The sequence below is a fragment of the Rhea pennata genome, chromosome 3 (assembly GCF_028389875.1).
Source record: "Rhea pennata isolate bPtePen1 chromosome 3, bPtePen1.pri, whole genome shotgun sequence".
Lineage (NCBI taxonomy): Eukaryota > Metazoa > Chordata > Aves > Rheiformes > Rheidae > Rhea > Rhea pennata.
In genome coordinates, this window is record NC_084665.1 from 13,542,132 (window position 1) to 13,568,795 (window position 26,664).

The 26,664-nt window shown below is 47.5% G+C and overlaps 1 protein-coding gene across 1 annotated transcript; it reads left to right on the forward strand.

The window, feature by feature from the left end:
• The first annotated feature begins 1,602 nt into the window (after positions 1 to 1,602).
• ARHGEF33 (Rho guanine nucleotide exchange factor 33) lies at positions 1,603 to 26,140 on the forward strand. The gene is made up of 15 exons (XM_062571286.1): positions 1,603 to 1,672; positions 4,900 to 4,949; positions 9,911 to 10,075; positions 11,435 to 11,556; positions 12,413 to 12,555; positions 13,857 to 13,916; positions 15,189 to 15,404; positions 15,952 to 16,081; positions 17,185 to 17,317; positions 17,917 to 18,000; positions 18,933 to 19,016; positions 19,806 to 19,954; positions 20,854 to 21,012; positions 23,472 to 24,233; positions 26,002 to 26,140. The coding sequence occupies exons 1-15, from the start codon at positions 1,651 to 1,653 to the stop codon at positions 26,138 to 26,140; spliced, it is 2,418 nt and encodes an 805-aa protein (XP_062427270.1). The 5' UTR covers positions 1,603 to 1,650.
• Positions 26,141 to 26,664: the final 524 nt, after the last annotated feature.

The window sequence follows — 26,664 nt, forward strand, 5'->3', positions numbered from 1 at the left end:
GACATTATTAGTTAATTATATAATGGTCTAATTACTATAACTGGTCTAGATAAAGGCAGAATTGGTTAAAAAAAATATATATTTTTGTTAAAAAGAAAAAAATTCAATAGATTTCTGGCCAAAAGTCATTTTCTGCTAAACTCTAAATCCCCCCAGCACCATGCTGCAAGGCTCCATCAGTCCAAGTCATACCCCAGACAGCGATCAGCTGAATATGCTGACACTGTAACGGCGGCACCCCTCCGTGCTGCTCACTAACATTCAGCTAGGCCCCGACCTCAGGGATGCTGATGGTGTCACCGCCTGCCTCCCTGGGTACCTCGCTCATGGCAAACACCAGAAAGAGGAGGTCAGCTGCTGGGCCGAAAGTGGCTGGTTCCCAAGCTGCAGCGCTGACTGTGCCTGACACAACCACTTTTGCAGCATTTCCTAAACCTACACTGGGCTTTTTTTTGCATCTCTCCAGCAAGCAGCTCTTTAATACTAGGTGACCTCCTCTGTTCCTGCTTCCCCCCAGATATGGCCCTGGGCTTCTCTGAACCACCACAGCCCTCTTGGCTGAGCTGTGTCAGCAGAGCTCTGCAGCATAATTACACTGGCCCCTCTGATCCCATTAGCAAAGCTACTGAAAACTTACATCGATCAGCATAGCCTTGGGCATATCTATCAAATAGGAATGGAGGCAGGGGACTATTTTAGAATCCTAAATCACATCGGGTTTCCTAGGAAGGCTGAACAAAAGCAGACTTGAATTAAAACCTAGGGAGCGGAAGAGTGGATGCGGGGCAGTGCCCATGCTTGTAAGAGAAGTGAGTTGGTGCAAACTTGTTTTTCTGGGGCTCTTCCTGCATCATTAATGAGGCATTATCTTAAGATTGTTCTCAAGGTCCTACTTCATTACCAGACTTATGAAACACTTTACCAAGGGACTGACTTAGGCACAGCATTACACTTTGTCAGCCCTGGTTTCCAGAGAGGCCAGTGTCTCTACCCGTCCGGGTGCCTCACAACACTCCTGTGCCTCTAAAAATTAGACAATGGACAGAGAAAGCAGACGTGACAGTACAAGTGCCCCTGAAAGTGCCAGCGGGATCGCACAGCAGCACTGAGGAGGTAGGATGTCTTTGACCCATACAAAAGTTTGCAGGACAGTCTGGGTGACCATTTGCATACCAAAAGGCCTTTGATCCAGAGCAGACATGCAAGGCGCTTATACACTTCTGACTGTTCGAAATACATCTTGTTTTGTTTCTGCGTTCGAACAAGAGGTGTCTTGATGAGGAAAGAGTCTCTGTGGGACTACGTATTACCTCTTACTCACCTGCCCTCATAAAGACAAATGGCTCTGGACTGGGAGGAAAGTGTTTGTACTTGCAGGCTGCTCTGCTTGTGGGGGCACTGTGGACCCAAAAGAATCTTTAGGATGCCTCCTTCCCTCTTAAATCCCTCCTCCATCTGTTTTCTGCACTTGGAGCCCTTCAGTTCAGTAAATCCTTTCTGCGTCTTTCTGCACTCAGGGTTCAGGCCATCTGACCCATCGCAGGGCTCACATGTGGGCAGCTCTAAACCATGGGATGTTCCCAGTGACCAGCCAGAGCCCTCCAGAGTGAGGACAGGAGTCCCTGCAAGGACGCACATCCTATAGCAGCCATGGACTCAAACAAACAAGAAGGTAAAACCTCTTATTTCACTTGCTGATGGTACAAAATAGAGCGAGGAAGAAAGCCACCCTCATATGACCTGTCAGCTCCCTGAGAGCACCTCTGAGCTGTGGCAAAGCCAGCAGGGCTGTGCAAACATTCCCTTCCTTTAGTTTGGCAGAAGTATTGGGGTTTGAGAGTTTTTACTTTTTATTTTTAAAAAAGAAAGACCTCTCTTTTCCCCTCTGGAAAATAATCCTGTAGCACATGTAATCATTCTCCTTCTCTTGCTTTGGACCCCCCCTCTTCCTTGGGATCTACAGGGAATTCATGCTGTCAGTTCTGTAATTCTTACAGAAAGGCTCGGTGAGGATCTGCTTCTCTCTCCTACGTGCACTCTCACAAGAGGTTATGGCTCATGTCAGTGCCCCAATCCAGACTCCTGCTACAGTCAGCAGGACTTCTACCAAGTCTACAAAGCTCAGTAGTTTCAGGTCCAGGGCTTTAGCAGTTACCGGCTTTAGATGTTCTTCTTGCAGAAGGATGTGGGGCTGGTGGTACTTGCTTTCCATCCAAACCACTCGCAACATCATTGTGCTCAGCCTTGCCACCTCAGAGGTGTCTGCGTTTGAATGCTGAGGAGCTCCTGAATCTATGAAGAGTAGGGGGAGCAGCCTTTACCACTGCCCATGACTACCAGCTTAATACAGACCCTCCCTGTTTGGACTGTTACCTTCCCCCTTAGAAGATGCTTGGTGATGCCAATGTTCAGTCACGGCACAAGAACTGGAGGAGTTAATTTCTATATTATTATTATTCTAATTTGACTAAATTAGGTCTGTGTACCTAGGCCCCTGCACAATAGCAGGTTGAAAAGGAAATTAGCTTAAGGATTTTTTTCCAATTAATTGGTATGCCCCCACGGGCTGCAGATGTTCACTGCAGAAATTGGGAAGTAACCACAAAGCCCCTTGCTTCCCACAGCGCAGCTCAGCAGTGACTTTGCAGAGATGATTGGGGTTTTGGCCGGGTACACGCAGGGTTCAGAGCGCACATCTGCTCACATGTGCAGGAATGTGGGGTAAAATCAAAGTAGCAGGGAGCCTCTCTCTTCTGCCCTTTCTTGGAGGCAGTTCCTACCTTTAAGTGTGTCTGAGGATGTTACAGACGGATCTGGATCCAAACCCAAATGAAAGATCCCTGCAGACTTCAGCAGGGCTTGGCTCCAGCCCTCTGCATTATAGATCAGTTTGAAAAACCACCCAAAGGAAATCTGAGAAGAGAGAGGCCATGGCCCTTCCTCACTCTGTCTTGCTTCTGTCTGACATCTCTAGCACTTCACATAGCTCAGCATCCAATACCTTTAGCACTTTGCAAAAACGCCATCTCCCTGTCTTCCCAGAATCTATTTTGTATTGTGCTATTAACCAAGGAACATGCCCCCTTGCTCTTTTTGGGTCAGTCATTACCATCCCACAGTAAAAGTCATTTACATCTGAACAAACACATACCTCAAGGATTCTGTCTTGATTTCAGAGGATCTCGTGCACTGGCTGTTTTCTCAAGTCTCAGCTCCAGGAATCATGAGCAAGTTTCATCAGTCAGGTCAAAAAAACCCAATTTTCAGTTTGTGGAGTTGCACAGAAAAACTGAAGATGAACCCAGAAGGGCCAAACCTGAAAATAAAAACAATCTGTGATTTAAAAAACACACCTTGGCTTTTAGTGAGGGCTGGCTGATGGGTTTCAAGCACTAATGGCTGGCAGTGCTGATCTTGGTTACTTCTCCAAATCAGCCTGTGGTCCCTTGCTTCCCCTGGCAAAAACCCCAGAGGATATTTCCCAGGGAGTCAGCGCCTGACCCTGCTGCCGATCCCCACGGCTGCAAAGGCTGCACATGGAGCACCCAGCCTCCCCTCCTCTGCCTCTCACTTCCAGGAGTCACTAGGGAATATGCTCACATTCCTCTGAATCAGGACAAATCCTAGAGACCAGAACAGGGCCAATTCGTAGGTGCCCTTGGCAGTAACCCATATTCGCCTCAGGGGCAGAGTAATCAGCACAGAGCTGTGTTTTGCAAAGCCCTGACTTCCAGGCTTCAACTTTCCACTTGTTAACTGGGGCAAAGTCGGCCTTAAACCCTTCTCAGGCCTCTGCAGGCCTGAATTTCTGTGCTCTTAAAGGTAAGGCACTGAGCCTCTGGAGCCAGCACGGACAGAAGGAGCTCAGCCGCCCCCAAAACGGGCCACTAGCCAGACCGGTGACTGACAGTGTAGAAAGGTAATGCAAATTCCCGGAGGCAGCAGAAAACCCACATCGTGAAGGGACATTGTTGAGGGGAGGTGACCCAGACCAGGAACTGGGTGGCATAGTGCTTTCAGAGAGGTGAAGGCCAGGTAGGGAGCCTGGTGTAGAGAAGAACATGGAAATCAATGGCAACCAGACTGCAGTTCCCTCCACGTGCCAGGGGAGCACACCCAGTGACAATTTCTGGTGGGTAATTGAAGGTTTCTGCACAAATGAGACTATGTTAGAAGAGGAAATAAGCAAACAGATTTTTTTCTCCCATCAAGCCCCTAATAATGCCTAGAGAAAATGTCTCTGCAGTGTTCATATCCCTTTTGCAAAACAGATCTAAACTCCTCTGTGAGCCAAGTCTGTTTTGGAAATGTTAACCCCATCTTCATTACACAAGATCAGGTGGGATCACTATGCCACAAAAAAAGAGGAATTTAAACTCATAAAAGGGTGTATTTTTTGGTGTTACAAAACGTGATTACTGCTTGGGACCTGTTATGACAAAATATAACTTAAAATACACTGACTGGATCAGCCATTTATAGAGATAGTCAAAATATGTACAATAGAGGATTAAAAAAATCACAATTTTAGAAGAGAGACTGAACTGTAATGCTTCAGAGTAAAAACTTGTTACTAAAGCTGGTACATGGAAATGAATTTCTCAGGGGGCAATCTGTTCATAATTGTGCATATAGGATTTCTCATCTCCTCATGTAGTTCAGCTCTGGACAGGAAAAAGGCAGCAAATGAGGTGAATATAAGATCAGATTTAGTTGAGCCATTCCCATTTTATAACTGCAGTTATTGTACAACCGATAAGGTGTCCACATCTCCTAAAGTGAGACTCGAGTCCTTTAAAAATAATTTGTACCACGAGAGGGATTTCAAACCTCTGTTCCAGTTATTTATAGCAACCATAATAAGTCATTTTAATTGACTGAAGTTCTTTATTCCCACAGGAGAGACTGAAAGTGTGCCTGTGAGTAACCCTGCAACACAGATATCCCAGGTAAAAATGAGCAAAATGCCCTGAATAACTCCACGAGTTTCAAGAGTTACTAATAGATAACTAGTGGTTACAAAGCTAATCCAGTGGGGAAAAAAATGTAGGCACTCACAAGGAACATGCCAACCAAAATGTGCGCACTGCATGAATAAATGTCATACATATCATCTCTTGGGCTTCATCTTAAAAGACATTCCAGTAAAATTTCTCTGCTCACAACTGGTTAGACAGGTGATTTGTGCATTCAGCTAAGTAATTATCTGGCATCATTAGCACCAATTAGAGAATGTCAATTTATTGGGCCGGAGGGAGATTACATGGCTGAGCTCTGATGAGCTTTCAACCAAACTGGATGAACTGCCCCAGGAGCAAGGATGCCTTGATTGACCTGGGGGGTCTTCTCCAGTAGGGAGCAAGTCTCTTGAGGCGCTCTGGAATCATCCTGGCAGCTTTGCAGCTCCTTTGACTGAGGGGTGCTATTGCCTGATACTCTGGTGCAGCTGGGCAGGCCAGAGCTTTGCGTCTTGCTGCATGTCTCTGCCTGGCTCCCCAGCCAAGAGCTTGGAAACCCTGAGCTTGATCCGTCATGTGGCTCAAGGTGCTCAAGGCTTCCAGAGCTCTGCAGCCATTCTTTGATGTGACATTCGTGCTGCAATTAGCCACCATCAGTGTGAAAAACTGTCTACGTCACGGCCCAGGGAGCCTCCTTCCTGTGAGATGTAGAGTTTCAGCATCTCCACAATGATGTTTCCTGGGAATTTCCAGTCTGCAGGAAACTCGAAAGAGTTTGAGCATTTAAACCTTGGTCCAGTTTGATCTGGAGCTGTACTCTGAGTGAACATTTCCATAACTGGAAATTCTGACTATCTGAGATCACAGAGCAGGCCCAATGCTAGCGTAAGGATCATAGGCAGCAGGTGCAGAACAGGTACCATTTGGAGGTGCAGAGCCCTGGACAGCCTGGTTGACTGGTGCTGGGGGAGATGTGTGGCAACACAGCTACTTGTGGCAATAAGGGTTCCTCCTCACCTTCTCAGCAACAGCAGAGGCAGTAATCCCCAGCTCATGAAGGCTCTCCCCTCTGCTTTCCATCTCAGGACCATCCTTCCGCAGGCTATCCCCATCTCCTGGCTACGATCCTCTTCCTTGGGCTGCCTCAAAGTCTCAGAGCAAAGCTTTCAACATCAGGGACAGTCATGATGTTTTGCACATAGAAGCCACCAAGCAACAAAGTCTGGCCGTCCATCCTAGCTTTGGGTCTATGGGCTGCACCTCCATGCTGAGATCATCTGTCTTGGAGGAGGAGGCTCTGCAGTTTTGCTGCCTCCTGCCCACCCTCCAGGGACAGTATGGCAGATGAGACAGGAGTAGAAGCTCAGTACAGGAGATTTCATAGCTGTTATCATTCCACTCTTACAAAGCAAAGTCAAAACCATGCTGAGGTGAGCTTCTTGCATGTCTTGTGATCTCACCCTCCCAGGCTGTGCATGGTTAATCCCCTCTAGCCCTTACTTCCTTCATACAGTCATGGTTCCCCCTTCCATGTTGGGAAATGCTTGCTCCCCTCTCCAGGTCTACACAGACTTCATATTCCTGTAGGATGGAGGTCAAGTGAGAGTCACAAGTGATTGCTTCTCATTGTCCTCTTGATCAGCCATGCATAGAGGGGAGGAGAATCCTTCATTTTCCAATGGGCAGTAACTTGCTTTTGCTAGAGGTCTTATATGCAGGGCTTTTCCACGCAGAGCTGAAAAACACCAGGGTAGCAAGTAAGAGTTAGCCCCCCTCAAAAAAGATATGACCTGTTACAGATGCATGCTGCTGGTTCCTACACTGCAGTGCTGTCAGGTTTGAGGGCCACACTTGCAAAGGCAGTTGGGTGCTGAAATGTATATCTCATACTAGATTATTTAGATTCCTAGAAGATCTTTTGGAACAGGTCTTTCCAAGTTCTTGGACAGGTTCTAAGGATTCCTTCTGACCACACAGATGCATTTACCTCCAAGGCATTAGATAGATCAAATTAATTTACTAAGGTGTCTTCCTCTTCAACTGTATTTCTTCCTTTCTTCCTATGAATAGGTGAGTCAGGACAACACATTACAGCTAAACTCTTGCCAAGTTTCCACAGCAATATGAAATCTTTTTTTTTTTTTTTTTTTTTTTTTTGGTACATGTTGCTCTTTAGCAGTTTTAGAAACACTGAATTTCCATGACTTTCCAGAAGCTCACAAACCAGTGAGTTGTCTCTTCAGGCCCATAGGCATAAGCACTATGGGCCTGTAAGACATAAGCATGAGCTGACTCTTTGAAGGCTTCCATTCATTGTAAAAACTCAAGGGGTTTAAAAGATTGTTTTCTGCAGCTTGTTATTAGAAACGAGCTCAAACTAAAATCCAGTGCTCAAGCACTACACCACATTTGGCAGGAGTTCAAAGATAATCTGTTGCTTTTAAACCATTCAATTTGATTTGGGGTCAGACCTACATCCAATGCCACAAGGCTGTTTATGCTTCCTTTCTGTGCTTGTAACACTGAGGGTAGTAGAGGAGGGAGTTCTGGCAGGGCCCAGCTCTCAGGGTTTCAGCATTTTGTGTCCAGCTGTACAAATCCTGGCAGATGCGGCTGACTGGGGTCACTGCTGCTTTCATCCATCGAACAACAACAAAGGGAAATGAGAATAGAAGATGCATTTTGTTGTCTGAAATATCCACTGCCACCTCCAGCTGCATACCGGGCACAACAAGCCCAGGCTGGGATCCGGAGCATTGTCCTGAGGAGTAGACAGATAAACCAAACTAGCAGTGACTGGCAAAGCTGAGACTCGCCAACAGTGAACCCTAAAATAACAAGTGACTGTGTGCCTTTAGATGCATTGCTGAGATACAGAGGTACTTTAGTCCAGTCTCTAGTCCAAATCTTTCCTTCAGCTGCTCAAATTCTGTTTTCAAAGAGAGTTTCAGTACACATGGACAGTGACTTCTCTACATCAATGCTTTTTTTCTGACTTTGATGATGCCCAGCAGTTTTGGACTCTAAAACCTCAAGGTCAGCGTTGCCTGTAACTTTTACAAAGGATCTGTCTAGTTTATCCCCATGCTGGAAGAATCCAAGGAGAATACGGCCAGGCTTGTTGGTGGGGGCTTTTCAGTTTGGGCTTATTCTCCTCAGACGTAAACATTTCCAAGGCCAGCTTCCAGGTTGACTCCCCTGCTAGCAGGACTTGAAGGCTGTGATGCCTCCATCCCGAAGCAGATCTCTATAACAGGCCTGAAGCATCACAACTTCTCACTTACAGGAAAGTACAGGATGCCCAATGCTGATGCTAGGGAAACTAGCCACACTGTGTAAGGCACTGGCAAGTACCAGTGATGAAGCATGGGAATATTAACATTTCACACAGTTGCAGCACTTTTTGTCCTCCCATTTCTCCAAGCTTGTCCATCAGGATGTCTGATGATGCCAGGACCACCTAGTTCACCACCCTGGGCTTTGATAAATAGGTAAAGATATCAGACATGGTGTGTCATTGCCCTCTGTAGTAGCACAGCTCCAGCAGTTGCTCTTAGCACAGTGCCTGAACAGCCCTTCTACCCCTTTCAGCTACCCTCAATGCTGGATGTGTTCTGGTCCTATGCGATCCCTGGGTGCTCCCATAGCTGGGCAAGGCTGAGGTTTTTCCATCCTAATGTGCTCCCCGTCCCTTCTCGCTGGATGCCTGCCACTACGGGAGAGGGAGGAGGTCAGGTGATGGAGCCCTTCGCAGCTCTGGAAACATGTGTCCAGCCAGACCAGACTGGGGGACCATGGGGCAAGTGCTGGGGCAGGAGTGGGGATGTCAGGCAGACGTCCTCTGTAAAGACACTGCCGGTCTGCTCCACAGCAGCGGTGACCGAGGCTGTCTTGACCAGAGGAAGATGGTATATGCCATTGCCCTGAGGTATCGGAAGCCATCTCTGCTCCATTTACAGGACTCAAGCGCCTGAGTTCCCCGGGGTGGCTGTCCTCTTACCATCAGTGCTCCAGTTTTGGACTCAGTTTATAACCAGATGTTAGGCCGAATTTCTGTTGTAAAGGTAAAAACCACTGGTACCGAAGCGCCTTGGGCCGCGACCTAGCTGTGGGCTTTGTGCAGGTGGAACGAGAGCCTCGCTGACGGCAGTGGGCGCTGAATTTGGGGTCGCCGGCCCGAGCTACCCCCGAAGAGGGTGTCCCTGCTTAGCCCTCTGCAGGCTGCCTCCTTCCCTAGTGCCTATCTCCAAACCTGCCTTGTCCGTTTGCTCTGCCAGCCTGGCTCAGCCCAGTCTGCCTCCTGCTTCACCCAGCTATCAACCAGCTGCCTCCAGCTTAGGTTGTGAGCTCTTCAGCAGGGCTAGGGCTTCTAAGGACAGAAAACAGCAACGGTGGGCATGCTGTCTTGTACACCAGAAGAAAGCCCCCTCTCCCTCCCTGCTACAAGCGAAAGAGCTGCTTCCCTCCCTAGAAAGGGCCCACTGAGAAAGGACACAACTTCTCCGTAGCCCTCTGAGAGCCAGGAGGCATTAGACCTGTGCAGGGAGAGCACCAGCCCTGTGAGCACACGGGGGAGGAGGCCTTGCTCTGGAGGGGTCATGTTCTGGGTTGCTCAGCTGCTCTGGGGATCGATAATCTGGCTGCTGTGACTGCAAACCTGCTCACTGTGTTTCAGGCTGCCCTCTCCTGCTGGAGATGGACAGGCTGCAACCTGCCGGGGAGCACGGAAAAACTCTGGGTCTGGAAAGGGGCACATTATTTATCCGAGACAAACAACACCTACCTACCTAGCTGAACCTCCCCCTGAAGTCTCCCAACAGGAAGAGGAGAAAGAGGACAGCACCTTACAGGACGGGTTACACTCAGTCTTTGCACCAAGAGTGACCCTCGGGGACACAGCTACCTGTGTCTGGGAGGAGGGACTGAACCCACCGTGTTTGTGGTTCCTCTAGTTGCAGGCATTAGCCTCTGAGTTGAAGGCGGGTTTCACAGAAGCGATGCAGGAGCTGTCACGAATCCAGCATGGCGAGTATGCCCTGGAGGAGAAGGTCAAGAGCTGCCGCTGTGCCATGGAGGAGAAAGTGGCTGAGATGAAGAACTCCCTCAACACGTTCAAGGTAGGAGCACGACTGGTGGGAGGAATGCCTACCTGCCACATTTGCTCTGGTGGCATGGGGCAGCTCTCCCCCATTAATCCCTCCTACTTGAGAAGGAAATGAATTGGCAATTATTTGCAGATATAGTCGGCGCAGTTCCTTTGGCCTTAGGTTCCCCCTACGAAAGAGACCTGAGACTCTCACTCAAATGTAACCCATGCCTTAGCCTGTTCGGGCTTCTTGAGGGGCTACAAGGCAGTGCCACCTGCCACCTCAAGTGCAAAGGGTCCATGTTGAGGGCTACACACATGACATGCTACGGACAGACGGCATGCTTGAGGACTGCTATGCCCCTGCGCTGTATGTCTCCCTGGGTCAGGTAGGGGCATTTCCTGCAGGAACCAAAGCCGCTAGTGGGCAGGGAACAAATACAAAATCCTAAAGCCTTTTGAAGTTGCATTCCCACGCGGCAGGGAGGAAGCACTGCCTGGCTTGATGTGGCCCAAGAGGCTAAAGACAAAGGGCTGCAGAAAGAGCCTAGCAAGTAGGCTTCATGTGCACTTCAAACCAGCCAGCAGCTCCCTGCAGAAACTGGATGATTGCCTGCAAAGAGGCTGGCAGAGGAACTACTTTATTGTTTTTACGGTAAATTTTTCCCAAGAGGTTTTGCTGAATCAATAATGCCTTGTGAAGATAAAGAGGGTTACTTTCTGGAAAAGCCTGTTATTGCCCCTGTGGCAGGGAAGAGACAGCTGGCACTAGGCAGAAGGTGGTCCTATGGTCCTAGCTGAACAAGGAAGATGGCAAGAAGCATAAGGGTACATGGTGCTGCTCACAAAGCAGCCAGAGGCAGGGTTATCTCAGACGTCATTATGGGGGGAAAAGAGGTTTCAAAATCCAGATGGAAGGAGTTATGCTAGCAGCACGTGGGGTGAAGGCTACTTTCCCTCTGCCTCATTCTCATGTCCATCATCTAACAGTTTGGTTGAGCTCCTGGTGAAACCTTTTCCTTGCTAGGGAGAACCCCCCCCCCCCTTGCAATTTACAAGAAACTCTTGAGTTCCTCTTCTCCATTCTGCTGATCATGTTGATGAAACCTGCAGAGATTTCATGTGTCAGAGATCTCTACGTCCATGCCAGGTCTCCTTGAAACTGCCTCAGGACTGCTGAGGGAAGACATACTGACAGTGAGCCACATGCATAGGGAGATTACATTGGGCCTCCTTCCTTTGGGAAACAGGGCTACAAAGAGAGTTTCAAGGCCTGATTGACAAAAACTTATACACGTGAGTGATCACACTGGGATCTGGACCAACAAGCGCAATGTGTGAATACCTATGCTGGCACACCAGGAACATTGTGCTTTTGCTTGTTTCTCAGGAGGAGCTCAGTGATGCAAAGTCAATGATTGAAGAAATCAGTGCCAAGCAGGAGGAAATGCAACAGAAAATCGAGCAGCTGCAGCAAGAGAAGCGGCGAGAATCACGGAAAGTGAAAGCGAAGTAAGGGGCTGAACTCCAGGGCTCTGGATGGGCTTATTAATACTGACGTCCGTTTTGGTTCATTTCCTTATGGCTTAATTTCTCAATCTTTTCCTGCCTATGCGTATGCAGAAACCCTGGTTATTAACGGCAGCTCCAGCCTTCAGTGCACCCCAGGCTTTCAGATATATACTCACTGAGCAAACACAGCAGAAAAACACCAACACTCAGTGGGATTCTAGCAGCAAAAAAGTCCCAGCGGCTCTTGGGGAAACCAAGGCCTGCTGCAATAAACAGACCTACTGGAGACATGTTGGGGCAGGAATATTTGTGACCATTAAAAGCTGTTGCTATCTGACAACAGCAGTGAGGTTTCCCTTCCCTTCTCCCATTGCCAAGTGTGCATGACTCGATGGGCACGCGAAGGTGCAGTCATGCTCCGTTTCTTCGTCACCAGCCTTTTCTACTCTGAGTAGGGACATGTGGGAGCATGTTTTCACACTGCTGGGCCACACTGTTACTGTGAGGAGGCAGACTGCTTGTCCACCTTGGCCCTGATTAGCCTCACTTTGAAAATGGAGTTTGGATGATGGATTACAACTGCCTTGATGCAAATCTAGGCTAACCCGTGAGCTAATTAAGCCATTTAATTAGCTATGTTCTGCAAAAGAGCAGATCTGAAATAACTTTCTTCTATAGCCAGTGAAAGTTACTTCCACAATATTGTTCATAAACTGCATCAAAGCAAACTCCATTCCTGCTGTCTTGTCCTACTTCTGTCTCTGCGCTTATGCTGGTGCCTGCCACAGCTGTAGTGTAGCTAGAAGCTTCCCCTGTAGCATTCACACTTTTTGTCTCATTCTTTTTATTTGTACAGAAGAGCGCAGAAGGATGACCATGGGTCACAGACAGTACCTACGCCTCTCCAAGGCAGCCCATTTCGATCCATTAACCTCCCAGACCCTGTGCTGATCAATGAAGATTTTACTAGTCTTTTGCACAACGTGACCTATGAAAAAGGTAGGAGACAGCCAGAGTAGGCAAGTGCAGTGATTTCCTCAGGAAAAAAAGAGCAGAAAAGATCCCTAGGGTAAAAGGACACTAGGTTTTGCCCAGGTGCCAACAGCACAGAAAGCGAACAGGGCAGTGCTGCCCCCAGCAGCACTGCTCCTGGGTCTCTGAGCACACCTCAGCACTGTGTCTCAGGAAGGCAAGCATGACCTTGGCGCTAGCCTGGATGCAGATGACTGTGAATTTGCCCTGAGAGCCATTCCTTGACTCCTTCAGCAAAAGGGAAGCAGGCTTCATCTTCTCCCTTGTAATGCTAGTGGTACACACATGACCGAGTAGGAACTCCTGATGGAAATACTACAACTTGTGGATGTGTTCTTGTGTAAGGGAACAGGGCAGAGAAAGAATCACAGGGGACCGGGCTGAGAGGGAATGTGTGGCATCATTGAAAGGATGTACCAGTAATTGATTTGACAACGGGCCATGGGAATTGGTACATTAGCCAGTGTATGGCAGCATCAGGCTGGTGCTGGAGATACCCACCCTGTGATGGTTGTCATTCCCCTTACTAGCTGTTGAAGGCAACCACATGGGGTTAGGGTTACACCTTGACCCAGAGGAACCCTTCTGAATGTCCTTCCTTGTGAAGGTCAGAATCAAAGCTGATGGCTCCAGAGTCTTTCTTTCTATGTTTAACTTCTGGGGGTTTAAATTTGTTTATCACCCTCTTACTGTCCAGATAGCAAGATACTAAAAACATACACATTTAAAATGTCAGCAAAGGTACAAAAGTTGAATGAAAATAATGTGCCATTTTCTATTCTGCTCTGCTCAGAATTTGCCCCTCCTCTGCCCTGCTCTGAGGTGGTGCCGTCAGCCCGCTCGCACATGTCCCTCATCCCACACCTGCCTCTTACCTGCTTCTCCCACTGCTCTTTCTTTCCAGTTGGCTGACCCCTCCACTCTTAAGTTCCTCCTCACCCAAAATAACAGCAGGCCTCCACTCTCTCACTGTCTGCTGACTTGCATGTCCTGAGCAGACAAGCCAGGACTGCTCATACTCCTCTGAGGTGGTACAGCACCAAGCACAACGGGAGCCCTCATTCACTTGTCTGCAGGTGCTACTGAAACAAAGACGAGAGGCACAATGGTAAAAAGCAGCCTTTTCCTCAGCAGAGGATTTAACAGGGGTTTTCCCAGACCAAAAATGTGAAAGGCTAAAAGATTCGACCATACTGATGGGGTTTGGCAGGAGGAAACCTGCTCTACTGCCATTTTCTCTCATTATGTCTTCCCTTGTTCTTCAACAGTGTCTGACACCAGGATCATGCCAATGGGAGAAGGGAGCGTGAAAGTCATAGCAGGTCCAGGTAGGAAAATATCCAACTGTTAAAAAACAGTAGGACAATGATTCAGTTACAGTGTCTGCTTTATGGCACTGAAGAGATACTTTCAAGGGACGCATTTCACAGCAATGACTTTTCACTGTGCATCTCTCTTTTTATACGGCTGTTGAGGCCTTGTTTATACAAGGCAAGTCCGGGTTCCTGAAGTGTCGAGTAACCAATGGGCAATATGAAGCATTGCTATTCAGCAGGCACAGCACTTTTGCTCCTGCGTTTGTAGGTTCCAAGAGCTTTTGCAGAAAGAAGAATTGAGGCTCACTGATATAGTGAAGACTAATCCCTGAGCCATTCTGCCACGAGGCAAGAGATGGCTTTTACAGAGACTGCCCATCGGTAGAAGTGGTCAGCTGCTTTATTCGTCCACCAGCTTCCAGACAGACTCCTCCACAGACATGCCTGAAGAGCTAGAGAGAGAACAGTTAGTTTTCTGTGACAAAATAAAAATGTGTAAGAAATAAGAGAAAGATGTGGTGAGCGCACATTAAGGATCCTGGCCAAACAAATGAACAGGAAAACAAACAAACAAACAAAAACAAACAAGGTAGATGAGAACCACCACCAGAAGTTTACAATACTCACCAGTAGTATGGCTCTTTCATCTCAATCCACTGGAAGAAAAAAAGAGGACAAAAACTACAGAAGATGGTTCACTGCAAACCAAATTCAAATTACCTGTGTTAAAGCAATTCTAGCCCTACGGCACTAATGTGTCTTCCCCTGCCTTGTGATTTAATAGCCTCAGACTACCTGTCCTGCTCCTGCTGCATAATCACATTACACTAACAAAAACTTTAAGATCTATGACAGTTTATATCCACTGAGAGTGACATTTAAATCCTAATTCTAATCATAATTCCCATTTCTACAATACTTGTCAATAAATGTCATATTATTGAGTCCTGAAATGTCCTAAAATCTTGTAGTACATCCATGCCTGGAATATGTATTTTTTCTTTCTAGCATGTATATCTAATTTTGAACCTTATTTGGTCAGAAAATAATCAAGTTCGAAAAAATGCTGGAAGAGTGCAGAACCTCGTTTTGCTTAAGTGCTCATCAACTGCACTTCTGTTTGGAGTTGTGTATTAATTCTATGAGGCTATACCACTTGTCAAGCACCAAGAGTGCTTCAAGCTCCCTTTTCATTATAGGGAAAATAATACGTTAGCTGCTTGCTGAAGGATGAATACCTATTGACAGAGACGTCACAGTCCACACCACTGTTTGCTATTGCAGGAGCAGCCATAGAGGCAGACGACGGCCTCAAGCCTTCCTTGACAACAGACGGTCAGGCAAAGGTGCATCTGCCATCGACAGTGTGGAAGCAGCCCAAGGACACCAAGGAGTGGGGAGATGAATATATATCCAAAGAGCAACCAGAGAGAGGGAAAGATATGGGCCAGAGCAGATACAGCTCAGCAGACAACATTATATGTGAACCCTCTTTGGCTGGTAAGGGCAGAGGGGAAACCTGCAGCCAGAGAGGCTCAGGGCTGCACCTGGTGGGAGCTAGTAATGACTCTTTGTAGACAAACAAGCCAGTTTCCTCTGCCTGGAGGGAATCCCTCAGGGCCTCAGAGTCCCCAGGACTCCTGGCTTTTGTATTTGCTGGTTGAGGCCACCAGAGAAGTCACACCAAATACACTCTGCACCCAGGACACCCATCCTCCACTCCACAACCCAGCAGGTTCAGAGTGCTAGTGGGGCTGTGAGAGTGCAGCTGGGGAAGTGGGTGTAAAATACAACTTCTCATTTTGCAGGGAACTGGATGTGAACCTATGGTATGAGCTGTTTTGCCCTTGGTTGCTTGTTTTGTTTTTCCTAGGATCTTTGAAAAAAGCTGGAATCCATGAGGTGAAACACATCTTGATATAGCATCAGGCTAGAATGACACTCCTTTTATGATTTAGTGTTGGATCATCAGGCCAAATGCAGTCTAACATGATGCTGTCCTTTTTTTTTTATTTTTTTTTTAACTTAACCATTTTTTTGGTGGAAGCTAAAAGGCAGAACATTGCTTTGGAGCTGCTGGAGTCAGAAAGGAAATATGTCATCAACCTTTCCCTAATCCTGAAAATCAAGGCCACATTGCAAGGACCAGATGTGAAAAGGAGCACCAAAGAGAGAAGGTATTTGACTTAGTATGCACTTTCTTTAGTCAATATTCTTTCTGTTTCATTACCTCACCCAGTTCATGCACACAGAGATATTTAAACATTTAAAGCTTATTTCTAATTGAAAATTGGAAGCACTGGAAAGTTTTTGTAGGGATTAAAGACATTCCTGTCTGTTTGTTGAAGTAGCAAATCCCTGAAAAGCTGTAAATTTGTATGATTCAAGACAGATACTGAAGTTTCCTCCTGACAGATTGATGTGGTTGGCAGGTACTTTACAAAGACTTCAAGGAAAAAAAATCACACCAATTATTTTGTTTTAGGTCATTTCAACTGGATTTGATGTATTTGTTAAACTGAATAGAGAGATTTCATTTCAAGTTTCTCAGCCCCTGAGCCTGCAGATGCTGGGATCTCTGACCATATTGCATTTCACACAATGCACTGTGCCCAGGCCAGAGGCATTCTTAGAGTCATTTGACAGAAGGACATTGTGGGACATTTGGCACATGGGTAGATATGGACTCAGCTAAACAGTTTCACGATGGACACAGTTCATACTGAAACATTTTGATAGTGCCAAGTGAGTTTTCACTTTTGCTTTTTTTCCCTGGGAAATTTCCATCTGGCAAAATATTTTGATATTTGATATTTTCATCCTGATTCTGGATAAAATCAGCATGAAGTGACAGAGAGGCAATGGCACATTTTGATCAGCTCTGCATCAGCAAAGTAGTTCATTAAAGGGCCCAACAAATAATCCAATATACAAAGCTGAGGAGCACTCCTCCAAGCACTCCATGGGATTGCTAAGGACCGTGATCCTTCTCCATTAGTCAAAGTAGCCTGGGTTGTTGTGGAGATTCTGGTTGGCTACACAAAGCACTGGAGAAGTCAGCCTAAGAAACCCTCAAAACACAAGTAACTCGCTAGAGAGGATACCTGCATGTCCACAGGGCCTCCTGGTCCAGCCAGGACTCCAGTAAAAATGGTTAATAACTCTGTATAAAGCAAGCCCATGCTGACTGCCTGTGAGCATGAACTTCAGCAGTACATGCCTAGGGCCTTGAGATTTAATTCAGTGTTTCTGCTTTATGTCTGATATTCTCTCCCTTCAGTTTCTTCCCCAACTCTTTGCGGTACTTGGTCCAGCAGCACGTCGATTTACTTCATGCTCTACAGGAAAGAGTCTTGAGCTGGCCACGCCAAGGGATTCTAGGAGATATCTTCTTGAAGTTAACAAATGATGAGGTATGTTATGGACCTCTCTGGGCAGTTCTGCTATGATGCATGACATTGCGCTGGGGTCAGGCAAAACAGGATGTCCCACAGGAGGGCCGAAACAGCTTGCAACAGAGGGGCTGTGCTGTGAAGCTGTGCCTAGAGTAAGTGATGTGCAGTGGTGTGGTCGGACCAAATTCTGTAGCCCCCAAGTAAAACAGCACCTTCACAGTCCTATCATCTTTTTTTATCTGCCAATGTGCCAGCACCTCCCTCCCAGGCTGAAGGTCTGACCAACACCTGGTAAGGTGTGGGACCTTTCCTGGAAGGATGTCACCTCATATCTGATTTCACACATTTTTGAATTTTAAGAGTGTCATAACGGTAAAGTTTTCTCCTTTCCAAGCTCCTCCAAACCATCTGCTACAAAGTTTTATACACTGTATTCAACAGCTGAACCCATTTCAGTAAACATACTTCCTCGTGAAGTCCCAAGCCTTGAAAACTTTACACAGCTAGGAGCTCTGCTGAGCTCAAGAGCGATGCGGGGGAATAAAGAGAGTTTCTTGTTCTGGCTGACTCTGTGGCTAAAAAATCTCTCCTAAATTTCCTTCTTTCTTTCTTTCGAGAACAATTTTCTGGACTACTATGTTGCTTACCTGAGGGACTTGCCAGAATGTATCTCTCTGATCCACGTGGTGATCCTGAAGGAGGTAAACTTCCTTCTGCATCCTTGCTTCACAGACACCCAAGGGCAGCGTGCGTGCTTGGCTCTCCTCCCGTTGTGTCTTCCCACAGCTGCACACCCCTGCCAATTCTGAGAATCCATTTGTTCTGTTATCAAATACCAGTTTCCAGAACACTGCCATGGCTCATGGTGGTTAGGACCTACTAAAGGCAGCTTTAAACATGTTCACCACTACACATAAACAAAACTATATCCCTGCTGTGACAGGAAACAGTATCTCAGATCAAATCTTCTGGAAAGTTCTCCTATGCAAATCCTATCCAGACCTCTCCTAGGAAAATAAGACTGCTTGCTGGAAAACAGAGGACTCATTCAAACAGGGAGAAGAGCAGCAAGGTTTTAAGTGCTAAAGTGTTTCCTCAGAGAGACAACATTCTCTATTGTTCAGCTTTACGTATTTGGTCTCACATCCTTGATTCTTGGTTTTAATCAGGAAAGTTAAATGCAAGGGTAGTTTTAAAATGCAATAACTAAAACAACACTAACTTTCTTTCAAGACATTCAAGGGTCTATCCTATTTTGTCCAATTCACTTTGGGCCTAAACTAAGGCCTTCATTCTGAAAAGCAATGTCTGCTCAGGATTTCAATGAAACTTAACCAGTGCACTTTAAACATACACGCGTACTTAATTAGGCTGAGTGTGACCCATAGATAACCCCTAGACCTGAAGAATTTAATCTCTGGGACTAGCATTGCTGGTGAAAGGAGTTGCAACTACCCCTTCCAGAAGCAAGATGGGGACTCTTGCATTGCCATGCACAATTGTTGCTTGACTATCCTGCTCCTGTGAATTGCTGTAACTACTTAAGGCAAAGTGCTCGATAAACACCAGAACTATTTGGATGCAGACATATTTTATGGGTAGGAGTGACTCTGATTTGTTTTCTCTGTTTCAGGTAGAAGAAGAAATCAAATCTGATCTCTACATTCTGTTCTTCCATATAGTCCAGCGAATCCCTGAATACCTTATTCATCTACAGGTAGGGCCCTAGAATGGAAACTGTCTTGTTGAATTCTTATGACAACACATGTCTTTTATCTCAGAGCTGGCTTTTGGGCCAGCTACAGGGCCTTTGGCTAACTTAATGGGCTTTGTGAACAAACCTTTGAAAGGGAAAGTCAGCTGAGAGTGCCTTGATTTTCATTTTTTATCTGCAACTTGTTTCTGTTTGCCAGTTTCCCCACTGGGCCTGATGGCACCAGCCCCTGTCCCTCAGGAAACCAAAAGCTGCGCTGCCTGCTGCTCAGAGAACAGCAGGCCAGAGATGGGGCATGTCTCCAGTGAGCTGAGCTCTTGCAACAAGCTGCCCCCCCCCCTGCGGAGCAATCCACATGCCTGGGAGCTGAGAGAGAGCTGCTCCTAGGGGCGAAGGACCTTTCCTATAGAGAGCTGCCTGATAAACAGAGTTCTGGTTTGCAGGAAGGTTATTTGAATTGTACTAAAGCATTGCAGACAAGGCAAATACCAACACAGGAGCAAAGAAGAAACTGTTTATCCAATTTTGGATTTATTCAGTGCTAGACTCCACCACTGCACTTCCCACACCCCCAGCTTACATTTATGCTGGTTACTGGTGTGTTTGTACTGGAAGAGCAGCAGACAGGCTCTGTCCAAGTCCCCCAGAAACTGGTGCTGCCCAGGAGAGTTCCCCCAGGGCCTATGCAGTGCTGTGTGCACTCCATAGGGCCAGTCCATGGTCCCAATAGTACCTTCTCCCCAGAAAGGGTTAGGACATCCTCCAAACAGCCTGCTTTCCTCTGTGCCCCAGAATGTCCTGAAGTTTACGGAGCAAGAGCATCCTGATTATTATCTGCTGCTGGTGTGTGTGCAGCGCCTCCGGGTTTTCATCTCACACTACAGCCTCCTCTTCCAATGCAACGAGGACCTGCTCATACAGAAGCGCAAAAAACTGAAGAAGTAAGCACAACACCCTCGTTCTCTCTAACACAGGGAAAGGGGGGTGAGGGCAGCCTAGAAATGTGGGGTGTAGGTCCAGGCAAGGTAAAAAGGTACATGGCTTAATTGAAGTGAAACACAGCCCCTTGCTTATGAATGCTGGAGAAGGCCAGCTGTTGGCATCTATCCTCCAATCTGAGGTCAGACTTGCGTTGGGCCCTTACCTGTAACTCTGGGAGTGAAGAGAAATTTAGTTTAATCCTAAACATAGCTGCCATATGTTTTATTGGAACATTTCATTCCTTAACCTGATAGCAAAATCACTCACCGCTGGCAGAATACAGCGGGGTTTAGCTGCTTCAACAGCTCAGGGTCCTGGGGAAGTCCAAGCCTGTGGCCTGAAGCCCTTATAGGCTACACAAGAGATCAAGAGAGAACGGTTTTACCTTATTTTACTGGGGGAGTGGGGTGGGGGGAACAAAAGCCTCCTATAACTTGTTTGAGATGAGTCATAGACACTGAACCTAGACTCCTCAGTTCTAGTTCAGGAGTCTTCCCTGAAATCAGTTTTTTTTTTAATCAAATCCCAGTTATCTTTGCTGCTTGTGATAATTCACTGGGGGAGTAGGACAAAGGGAGAAAAATTGCAGCCATGCTGCTTTAGATCAGATTTCAGGGAAGTTTCCCAACATAGAGCTGGAAAAGACTGCTGGGGAGGGACTGCTATCATGAGAGGTTTTAAGAACAGAATAGAAAGACTACTGCCTATGACAGACTAGGTGGGACAGGTCTTTCCTTGGGTGGGAAGAAGTGAAGGGGAATATTAAGGTCCCTCCCAGGCCTTTTTTCTGTGATTCTACACACTCGTGCTCATTCCCTGCCTTATTTCTTAGCACGACGATGGATTTCTCCTCCCTCAGGTCGTCCCTGGTGAAGCTGTACAAAGGTCTCACCTCCCAGTGCACGAGCCAAGAGGTTTCTCCAACACCAAGTGCGACCTCTATCCGGGACAGCGGGATCCACTCTGAAGAAACCATACAGTCGTTTCCACCAGCACCTTCCTCTGGCACGACAACCCCGTAAGCCTCTTGTCCTAGCACAAGACTGTCAAAGTAGGCTGAAAATTCTCTCCTCTCCCATACTATGCCAGTGACGCTAGGCAGTAACAGACGGTCACCACCAAGGCTACTCCCCCAGGTACACACAGTGAGATGAGGGGCTGGCTCCTTCCTGCCATCCACTATCACTAGCTTACGAGCAGGCAGCACTTCAGAGCTGGATGCCAATGGTATCATTAGCTGCTAGCTGTCCTAACGGAGTGTGCCAGGGAGGGATGCATTTGTGCAAGGCTGGCAGCAGGGTGCACAGCAGTGCTCTGAATAATTCACTGACTGGCATGTTACAAGAGCTAGGGAACAGGACTGAATAGGAGGTTTCAAACTAGCAAAAAAAAAAGGAGTTTTCCGCACAGCATGTCATTAAACTATGGGACTCAATGTCACAGGATACAGATTCAAAAAGTGACAGGACTAATTTAAGGAAGACAGGTAACACTGCAGTGTCTGGCCATCTCTAACTTATTGATAGGTGCCAGCTAAGAAGATGATCAGAGAAAGAACATGCTAGGCTTGCCTTATTTCTTACTTCAGCCTACAAGGCTGAATGAACCTGTGGGCTGCTCTTTTGGAAACTGTTCCTGCAGACAGAATGACTCTTACTTTTAATACTGTCTAGGCCAGGTGTTGGCTAGGGAGACATGTGGGTTCACTGATCCTACAGCACTGTCCCATGAGTTCCTGGATACGTACAGCAACTGCTCATTAAGAGAAGTTGCCCCCTTTTTTCCCAGCTGGGAACTAGAAATATTTATTGAGACTTGGCAATTGTCTGTCACCTAAGAAAGTTGAAATGCACACACAGAATTACAGAAATATTCGTTGAAAGGGGCCACTGAAGCCTCCATCCAACCTCCTGCTCATAGCAGGACTATTGCTAACATTAGATGAACTGTGGCTTTATCCAGCCTCTGTTTTGAAAAGCCGCTCAGGATGGAGACTCTGGAGACTCCCACGTCTCTCACGATCCCCCTAATGAATTTTTTTCTGCTACTGTCCAACCTGAAACTCCAAAGTCAAAACTTGTGGCTGTTGTAGTTCATTATATTGCATGATATTACAGAAATTTTGGCCTCACCGTTTTTTCTTAATGACCTTCCAAAGTAGTTGTTGAATGTTATTAAATCAGTTCCCAGCCTTTTTTTCATCAGAGTAGGCAAGCCCAGCTCCCTTCTCTCACTGGTGGTGTGCTCCAGAGCCCTGACTGGCTTGGTAGCCCCCACTAGCCCCTCTCCAGTTTCTCCAGATCCCCCCCATGAACTCGAGGACCCAACACTGGACACGATCCAGGTGGGGCCTCATCAGTGCTGAACAGAGGGTGAACAATAATTTCCCTGGCTCTGCTGGTGATGGGGCTTCTAAAACAAACCAGGACAGTGTTTGTCTTGTCTGTGATGAGAGCACACTGCTGGCTCTTTTGCACCCTGGCATTCATTGTAACCCCAAGTTCACAGAAGAGCTGCTGCTCAGCCCAAATCTCCCAGTCTGGCCTAACGCATGCCGTTATCCTGCTCCGAGGTAGAACTCTCCATGTCTCCTCCTTCAACAACACAAGGCTTTTCTTGCACCAGATCTCAAGTTGACTAAGGTCCCTCTGGACTGAAGGGCTGCTGTTTGTCATGTCAGTCACCTCCCTAGCTTAGCGTCATCTTCAAATACTCGAATGCTGCACTGGCATTTCTAAGCAACACAAGACACAGCTGCTGCAGGAGCTGCTGCCAGCATGCCTGCATGGGCAGCCTGAAATTAAGTCAGGATCACAGCACAGCATGTATACTGGAGTATGAAAAGCGTTACTGCCTAGCCCCAGATCCCCTCCTTTTTCACTCAGAAGGGAAGGGTTACCCAGACTGCCAGTGGTGAGCATAAAATCATTCTTTCTCCCATTCCATTGTGTCTCCAGTGGATAGCAGCATTACGTTCTTAACTAGGGCTTTTTAAGTGTGGGGACGTGCGTACCTAGTGCCTCCCCTGATGCAGGACTCTCCACTGACTTCTCTGGCACACACGGAGGGTAGCAACTCTCCAGGCACCCTCGACATTTTTCCAGACAGAATTACCTCCCAAGACAGGCCCCTACATTACAAAGGGGAAGGATGGTGAAAATCCAGAATGGGGATGAACATGAAGGAGAAGGAACAGCCAGCATCTTTCTTGATTTCTATCTGTTAAATGTTGTAGAGCTCAAAAGTGACCCAAAACTACTGGACAAGCAGTCCTATCCCTGCAGGTTTGCTCCTGCTAATCCATCTAGACAATTTCAATAAAAGGCAGCTCTGTTACTGTTCTCCAAGATACTAAAATACCTTTGGGTATTAAAAGCAAGAGGATGGGGGAGAGGGAGGGGCTTGCCAGGCTGTCTCTCTGTCATCCTTTTGTACTCCACTTCCTTCTGGGTTTTTGTTTTGTTTCTGATTTTTAAGGCATTTGATGCCCCAGATGAAGAAATCCCAGCCAGCTGTGATGGAGAACATCCAGGCTGTAAAGCCCCCTGACTGGGAAATGGAAAGTAGAAAACATGAGAGGCCAGAGAACATCCTTGCATCCTCTCAGCTCACGGAGCAGGAACTCAAGGCTCTGACAGCCCCCTTACAATCTATCCCCGAAATGGAGTATGAAGCACCGCCAGCTGATGCGGTGGGAAACACTGAGAGAGCCATCAGGACCTCTGTGGAGCTGCTGCAGGATGCGAGGAACTTTGCGCCAAGCTATGAAGAGTTTGATTACCCTGGGGAAGTTTTCACCCTGCCAGGCCCCTATGAAGATGATGCCTTCCAAAACCTTGCTCTCTTTGAGAATTGCTCCCCAGCCTCTTCTGAATCCAGCTTAGACATTTGCTTCCTTAGGCCTGTTAACTTCACATCAGAACCGGAGAGGACAGATCATGCCTTACAGCCATTGCCTAAGAGCTGTACTCCTGTAAGCAGCAGTACTTACAAGCGTGAGATGTTCCACAGTAAAGGCAAGCAGCTGAGCAGGTCCCTGAAGGAGCTGCCGAGGAGCGCTGAGGGCGTGAGCACCAGACTCTACAGCACGAGGAGCAGCAGTGGGAGCCGGCTGCAGCAGAAGCAGGAGAGAAATGTCCAGCCTCACATGATTTCAGCTTCATCTCGAAGCTCCCAAAGGAGCTACTTCCCCCCACAGAGAGGAGCGGGTGAAAAACAGAGCTTTTTGGAAGTAAGGAGGCTAAAGTAGGAGGAGAAAAGAAAGGCACATGGTGGTGCAGAAGCAGCAGCAGGAGAGAGATCTGAGATACAGTTAGGCGAGAACATGCCAAAATAGCTTCCAAGTCTGCACATTCAAAACCCTCATCTGCATACACATATCCAAGGGAGGGACAAGATGCAGGACAGCTCCTTTTCACACATCTCTCCCCCAGAAACAAACATGGGCTTGAGACATGCAGCTGGCTGAGTGCAGGGCTCTATCACCCTGGAGACAAGCTAGCCTCTCATGTTTCTTTAGCTGTCACTGAGCTCCCCTTACAAGTAAATGTTGTTTCTAATCAGGGCCATGAGGTATGAGCAAAGCTGTTTGAAATGAGTGCTATAGGTTGACACTCAGTTAAAAAAGTGTCCTTCCACCTGCTGTGAGAAGGAGTGCTGGGATCAGAAATGAAAGATCAGATCCTCAGCTGGTGTAAACCAGCATGACTCTGCCAAGTCAACTCATTTGCACCAATAAGGATCTGGTCTACGGGTTTTGTTTCACCTGCATTTGCTCTATGGCCCTTGGAGCCATGCTGAAGTCTGTGGGAAAACAGACAGAGCCCAGCAACTGCATCCCTGTCCCCTAAAGAACTACTGGCATGGTAGGTGGCACTCCAGCCCTGCAGGGACACCAGGCCTTGCAGGAACAGTGTTTTTGCAGTTTGCAGTGCCTAACTCAGAGTTAGCTTTGACCAGGAGTAGTCAGGGGAGAAGGCATGAATGAACGTCCCTGTGCCCTTTACACTTCCTTAGGAAGAGGCCTAGGTGCTAGGCTAGTTCCACTCTGCAACCTGGAGAAACACCTGCCTGTTCAAATGAGGCAAGGTATACGGAGGTTGCAGATGATGATGGGAGAAGTGTTCCTGACAGCCTGACTGAAAAGGCAGCAGGAAAATCTCAAAGAAAAGAAAGAGAAAAGCATAGCAACTGGAAGAGGTGGTGGAGAGCTGAGCAGGGGAGGTAAAGCATAGGGAAAAGAGCTGTTGGGACACAGCCCACCCTGAAAAAAAGAACGTGCCAGCTGCTTGGCACCTGCCTGCACAGAGCAGAGTGCAGATGGGAAGTTAGTCCAGAACAGCTGCTGTGTGTTGGCTACAACTTGTGTAGGGCACAGGCTCCCCTAAAGGAGACCACTGCAGCAGTGGTAGGCTGAACTGGAGAAAAGGGGGTCTGTACAGAGCCACACTGAGAGGGACTTGGCCATTTCCTGAAAGGGGGAGAGGAGATCTTTCAGTGGCACATTTACCACAAGGTGTGTGTGCTAACGAAAGCCTCTTGCTCCACAGATATACAACCAGGGAGCAGCAGAGCCAACAGAAGAGTCTCTCCCATCCTATCAGCTAGGGATGCCTCCCTCTTCTAAGGTAAATGGAGTTCACAAGTGAAGAGGGGGCGGGAAGGAGCTGCTCCTTCAACTCCTCATGCTGGCTTGCTCCTTCATTGACCAAAGAAGGGGCTAGCAAGGCCTCTCTACACAGAAAGGTTAGTGAGAAAGGCTTCAGTTCCCTCTAACAGTGCCTCTCCATTCTTCTGCCAATGCCTGGCTTCACAAAGCCAGCAGCAAGCTCTCTGCAGAGGTGCCAGTGCTGCTGAGACCCGACTGATGTGTTGTGTCCAGCCTCACCAGCATCTCCTCATTCACCAGGGCTCTCCTAGCACAGAGAGAGAGAGAGAGACAGAGAGAAAGAAAAAGGGACAAGGACGTGAGGTTGCAAACGCTGGTTAAATTGTCTTTTCCCTTTTAGGAGCTCCATGCAGAAGACAACACCAGGTTCTGCCAGAAGGATGACAATGAGCAAACATCCTTCAGCGACCACAACCCGCGGCACGAGCCCAAGGGGGGTTTCCGGAGCTCCTTCCGCAAGCTCTTCAAAAAGAAATAAGCAGCCCCGAGAAAGGCAGGCCGCAGCCTAAGCGCGACAGTGCTTCCCCAGGTCCCTGAGGGTGGAGACAGACAGCGAGGCCCTGAGATCCCCCCTTGGCTAACACAGTAGGAGGAGGGGTGGGGGAGAAGAGATGGTCACAGCTGCCTCACAAATGCAGCTCTTCCTGCTCTTCCTAGCACGGGGGAGGGCCAGGCTATGGGTTGAAGCAGAGCTCAGCCAGCAGGTCCAGTAAGCACAGGAACTTGCTAGCTTTCACCCCTGCCTGTCTTGAACCTAACTTTCCTTGGAGTTTTGGAAAGCTTTGGCCAAATCTCAGTCTCTTCTCCTCCCCTCATTCCCCAGTGTTGCTTGATTTTCCATACATTTCTGCTCTTCCAAATTCAAACCAAGGCTAATTTGGGCTCACCCACAACAGAAAGGTTTTGTCTTTGCAGCATTTGCATCCTGGCCAGAAGTCTGAAGTTCTCCTCTTTCCCACACTTTCTAAAGAAAACCCATCATCAAAGATATTTTCCAGGAGG

Bases quoted from the DNA above. Each gene is read 5' to 3' on its own strand.
- ARHGEF33 (XM_062571286.1), top strand. From the start codon at position 1,651: ATGGACTCAAACAAACAAGAAG. The intron at 11,557-12,412 runs GTAAGGGGCTGA...TTATTTGTACAG, and splicing joins TCACGGAAAGTGAAAGCGAA to AAGAGCGCAGAAGGATGACC. The intron at 17,318-17,916 runs GTATGTTATGGA...CTTTCTTTCGAG, and splicing joins TGAAGTTAACAAATGATGAG to AACAATTTTCTGGACTACTA.